Consider the following 5,800-nt stretch of genomic DNA (forward strand, 5'->3'; position numbering starts at 1 on the left):
TCAAATGGGGTCTTTGATACTGACTTACTAGATATTCTATTAAGAATGTAAGCTACAGTCTTTATTGCTTCCCCCCATAATGACTTTGGAAGACTGGTGTTACTGATCATGCTCCTCATCATGTATTTCAATGTACGATTCCTCCTTTCTGCCACACCGTTTTGCTGTGGTGTACCTGACATACAATATTGGGCAATGATACCTTGCTCCTGTAAATACTTGGCAAAAGGGCCAAGAAGTTGTGAAGAATCTCCTTACTTGCCATAATACTCTCCTCCCCTATCAGACCTCACTATCTTAATTTTCTTTGATAGAAAATTTTCCACCTTTGCTTTATAAATCAGGAATGTATCCAAAGAATTTGACTTCTCAGAAATGAGATAAACATACCCATAGAGTGAGAAGCCATCAATAAAAGTGATAAAATATTGCTGACCACCAAGTGCTGGAGTGGGAATAGAACCACTAATATCTGTGTGAATTAACTCAAGTAATTCACTACTCCTGGCTGCCTTCATATTCCTACTTTTTGGTCATATTCCCCTTCATGCAGCTCACACAATCATGCAAATCCTGGAAATCCAATGGCTTAAGGATCCCATCTTTAATTAATCTCTCTATTTTTTGCACTGAAATATGACCCAAACGTCTATGCCATAGCATAGAAGAACGCTCATTAAGCAAAGGACGCTTAGAACTAACATTCATTACTAATGGTTGATAACAATTCAATCTATATAGGCCATCAATCAAACAACCATTCCCACTCATATGTAAATTATTAAATAAAGTGAAGCCTTCTTTGTTGAAAATAAATGAATATCCAACATGGGAAAGTTTAGAAACTGAAAGTAAATTCCTCCTCATGGAAGGTACATAAACTGTATCTTCTAGATAAAAAAATACATCACTGTCTAAATAAATTCTGACTACTCTTATAGCTTCAACTGCAACTTGCACTCCATTCCCTACGAACACCACCACCTCATTCTCGCTTGGTATCCTCCTTCTTATGAACCCCTGCAGAGAATGAGTAACATGAATAGAGGAGGCTGAGTCAACCCACCAAGAATCCACAGGAGCATCAACAACAAATGATTCAAAACAAACGAGAGACAAGTAAGTACCAGTTTCCTTCTTGGCCAACCAAGCTTGCCTAGCCCTACAATCCTTTTTCATGTGCCCTTTTTTGTGACACCAGAAACACTCAACATTGCTCATGTGCTTTTGTTCCCCTTTGAGGTTATCACAATGAGGTTCCTTGTCTCTATTTTGCTTGTCATAAGGCTTGAACCTACCTTTCTTTCCAAATCTCCTATTATTTCTATAAGGTCCAGCACCCTTATGAACTGTAGCATTGGCACTCTCAATTTTTCTTTTTTCTTTCCTGTTGTTCTCTTCCTGTGTGCAGATAAAAATGAGTTCTTTTATGGTCCATTTCTGTCCTAAGCATTATACGTAGTCTTGAGAGTTTCATACAGCTGTGGGAGAGATTTAAGCACAAGATGAACTAGAAAATCATCATCCAGTGTAGTCCTAAGGTCTTTGAGTTTCTTTGCAATAGAGGCTAACTGGAGAAGATACTCCCCGACACTCCCATTTCCATTAAATTTAGCTGAAGTCAGTTGATTAATTAAATCTCTCTTTTCAGTCAATTGGGAAACATGAAAAACTTCTTTGATAGTGGCAAGATATTCTTTGGCTGTATCCTTCTTCTCAACGCTGTCTTTCATATCCTCAGGGATGGATTTCTTCATAATAAGTACACTTTTCCTATCTGCAGTTTCCCATTTTTCTAATTTGGCTTTTTCTTCAGTGGTGCTTGTCCCAGTAAGCATAGGCTTTGTTTCCCTAATAGAAATATCCAAATCCGCCATGGCTAAGGCAATATTTAACTCTTCCTTCCATTTCTGGTAATTGTTCCTAGAAAGAATAGAGACAGTGGAGAAGAGAAATCCGGGAATAGACATTCTTTGGTAAAGATAGAATAATAAACACATGCAAAACAAAAATGGGAGCATATCTTAGGCATGATACAAACATACCAAAAACAACATTGGCTAGCAATTTAAACCACATAAAAGTCACAACCGAAACTACATCTTTACCCTTTGGGATAAAAGATGCACTGGTCATTTTATAAATCCACATTTACCGTGAATGAAACAATAATTATCGGATATTCTATCACCTTTGGGCATATAGGACTCTTAGATTATCATTCTTTCCTATACACCTGTGCATGTCAATTCTTTTTCCTTAGGTGGCATCACCTTTGGGCATATACCACCAACTTTGCTACAATGATGGAATTATCAGAGAGTTTAAAGTGTCATTTTGGTGAATTACTTCTCCCTCCCTCACAATCCCCTTTATTACTTAGATGACATCACCTTTGGGTATATGTCATCAACTTTGTAGCCTACTATGTGGAAGATACACATTACACTAAATTTAAATGGGTATTTCAAAATGTAAGTGTAATAAAACATGCACTAGAATTATTGGACATCCAATACAAGTCATTCATTAAGTATGCATGCGAAAATGATCCAAGGATGTCAAATCATACTTGAAGGTGAAAAATATATAAAAAAAAAAGGTGCCCACAGAAAACATAATTATAATCAAAGGCTAATAATATATATAGCCAATGAAGTATAACTTAATTAAACATTTATTAATAATAAATGGCTAAACTTATGATAACTTATTCAACAAATAAATGAGGTGTATAATTATGAGCCAAAAATAAATACTTGACTTGTTATTAAGTCACACAAAAATATTAAATACACATAGTAATTAAAAGACAATTCAATTTTCAATAATAAATCTTCAAATTCTAACATCTTTTATTTAATAAAACTTTTTAAGTTTCAACTTTAAGAAATTCTTTTCTATCCTTTTAATTGGCATTACACCATGTGGTAATGTCATTTATATTTTCAAAGAAACTTTAGAATTATTAATGTCATAATGTCATAACTTTGTAATATTAAATTTTATTTATTTTTGTGAAATAATGATGACGTTAACTTGTGAAATAACTCACACATAATTTTTTTTCTTCATTAATTACAAACAGAAAACTAAAAGAAAAAACTACTTTCTTTGAATCAAAATTAGAATTTTTAAGATTTATTTTAATCAGAATTAGAAATTTTCAAATGATGATACGATAAAATATATATATATATATATATATTATAAAACATCATCATCAACATTTCTTCTAAAGAGAATAAAAATTTGGATGAATATATGTATGAACATATAATCAAAATAAAATAATAACATACTTTTCCTTTTAAAGAAATAAATCATTAACATGAACACCAGGAGAATCATCTATAAAATAAAATCTTGGCAGAACCATCATTTTTTTTTATACAATCATCTTCCAAAATGAAATTGGTTCTAGGTCTAATATGTATGGCTTTGATACCATTTGTTAAATAATTCTATAGGGTTTGAATTCCAAGACCCCAAACCAAGAATATGAAATAATCTATACAGAATTCTAAAACACAACTTCAAACATAAAATGGAAGATAAGGAACATACCTTGAAGGAGATAAAACTTGATGAAGAAGGATAAAGAATACCAATTTCCTTAAGAGATCGAAACATTCTAAAGAAGGATCTTCTGCAACCTCCCGTGAATACCAATCAATTGTCTTTCTTGTGGAGAAAAGAACAAAGTAATTCACGTAGCTACAGGGACCCTCTTTTATATAATACATAAAGTATTGTCCCAACCTTGGCACACTTCCACAATGTTCAGGACTGGCCCACCTCAAACCAAATCAAGGTGACATGCCTAAACCGGCCAATGTAGTCAATACTCCCATCATTAAGTACTGGCCCAGCAATTAATCAGGCCCACTATCTTTGGAAATCTAACAATATAATTTGCCTCTCATTGACCTTTTCCCTTACCATGAGATATTTTATCTCAATATGCTTTGAACCACCAGATTTCTTGTTGTTCTTTGAGAAGAAAACAGCTGAGATGTTGTCACAGTACAACATAGTAGGTCTAGAAATAGAATCCACAAACTTCAAACATAAAATGGAAGATAAGGAACATACCTTGAAGGAAATAAAACTTGATGAAGAAGGATAAAGAATACCAATTTCCTTAAGAGATAGAAACACTCTAAAGAAGGATCTTCTGCAACCTCTCGTGAATACCAATCAATTGTCTTTCCTGTGGAGAAAAGAACAAGGTAATTCACGTAGCTGCAGGGACCTGCTTTTATATAATACATAAAGTATTGTCCCAGCCTTGGCACACTTTCACCATGTCCAGGACTGGCCCACCTCAAACCAAACCAATGTGACATGCCTAAACCGGCCCATGTAGTCAATACTCCCATCATTAAGTACTGGCCCAGTAATTAATCAGGCCCACTATCTTTGGAAATCTAACAATATAATTTGCCTCTCATTGACCTTTTCCCTTACCACGAGATATTTTATCTCAATATGCTTTGAACCACCAGATTTCTTGTTGTTCTTTAAGAAGAAAACAGCTGAGATGTTGTCACAGTACAACATAGTAGGTTTAGAAATAGAATCCACAACCTTCAAACATAAAATGGAAGATAAGAAACATACCTTGAAGGAGATAAAACTTGATGAAGAAGGATAAAGAATACTAATTTCCTTAAGAGATAAAAACACTCTAAAGAAGGATCTTCTGCAACCTCCCGTGAATACCAATCAATTGTCTTTTTTGTGGAGAAAAGAACAAGGTAATTCACGTAGCTGCAGGGACCCTCTTTTATATAATACATAAAATATTGTCCCAGTCTTGGCACACTTCCACAATGTCCAAGACTAGCCCACCTCAAACCAAACCAAGGTGACATGCCTAAACCGGCCCATGTAGTCAAGACTCCCATCATTAAGTACTGGCTCAGTAATTAATCAAGCCCACTATCTTTGGAAATCTAACAACCTCACCTCTATACTTCCAACATGGCTTCACCAGCATCGCTTTATGAGGTGCTCGGTATACCAAAGGGTGCTACATCTCAGGAGATCAAAGCGGCGTATCGGCGGGTGGCACACATTTGTCATCCCGATGCGGTGGCAACAGATCGGAAAGACAAATCGGCAAATGAATTCATGAAGATACACGCTGCCTACTCCACTCTCTCCGATCCTCAGAAGTGCAACGTTTACGACCGTGACCTCTTCAGCCAGAAACGACTTTATAGATCTCCGTCGTCCGCCTCTGCCTACGCAGCGGAGTCAGCGGCGTCTTCCATGTCTGGATTTTCTGGCTATACTCACAGGAATTGGGAGACGGATCAGTGCTGGTAAACAAATGTCTCAGTTGTTGGGGTCTTTCTTCCCCTTTCTTTTAAAATTTAAAGATTTAAACTAATTGAGATTCAAGTTCAAAAATAGTTAGAGAAAATAGAGTCCCGAAGCCAAGAAAAATCTGGCAAAAAAAAAAAAAACTTGATCATGTCCCTTTGTACATTCGGAGAGATCTTATTGTATAGTTGATGAAATTATATGAAATGAAATAGAAATTTGCATAAACTACCGTTGGTTAAGTAACCAAAAATTCTTGATGATAATTGTTGGTTCCATACATGAGAGGTCCTTACCATTGTAGTGCATTGGATTCATAATATTTATTTAGGAATAGAATAGATACTCAACATAGATCCACTTTTCGAATGTAATGGATAATTTGAGAAGATAGTATAATTATGATAGGACCGAATTCTCATGCTCTATGGTATTTTTGTATAGAATCTATAAATGCATTTAAATTATT

At 35.0% G+C, this 5,800-nt stretch overlaps 1 protein-coding gene across 1 annotated transcript; it reads left to right on the forward strand.

Moving 5' to 3' along the window:
- The first annotated feature begins 4,986 nt into the window (after positions 1-4,986).
- On the forward strand, positions 4,987-5,334 carry LOC122074189 (chaperone protein dnaJ 11, chloroplastic-like). Its single transcript, XM_042639047.1, has one exon. It carries the CDS (start codon positions 4,987-4,989, stop codon positions 5,332-5,334), a length of 348 nt encoding a protein of 115 aa, XP_042494981.1.
- Positions 5,335-5,800: the final 466 nt, after the last annotated feature.

This window comes from Macadamia integrifolia, chromosome 3 (genome assembly GCF_013358625.1).
Source record: "Macadamia integrifolia cultivar HAES 741 chromosome 3, SCU_Mint_v3, whole genome shotgun sequence".
Classification (NCBI taxonomy): domain Eukaryota; kingdom Viridiplantae; phylum Streptophyta; class Magnoliopsida; order Proteales; family Proteaceae; genus Macadamia; species Macadamia integrifolia.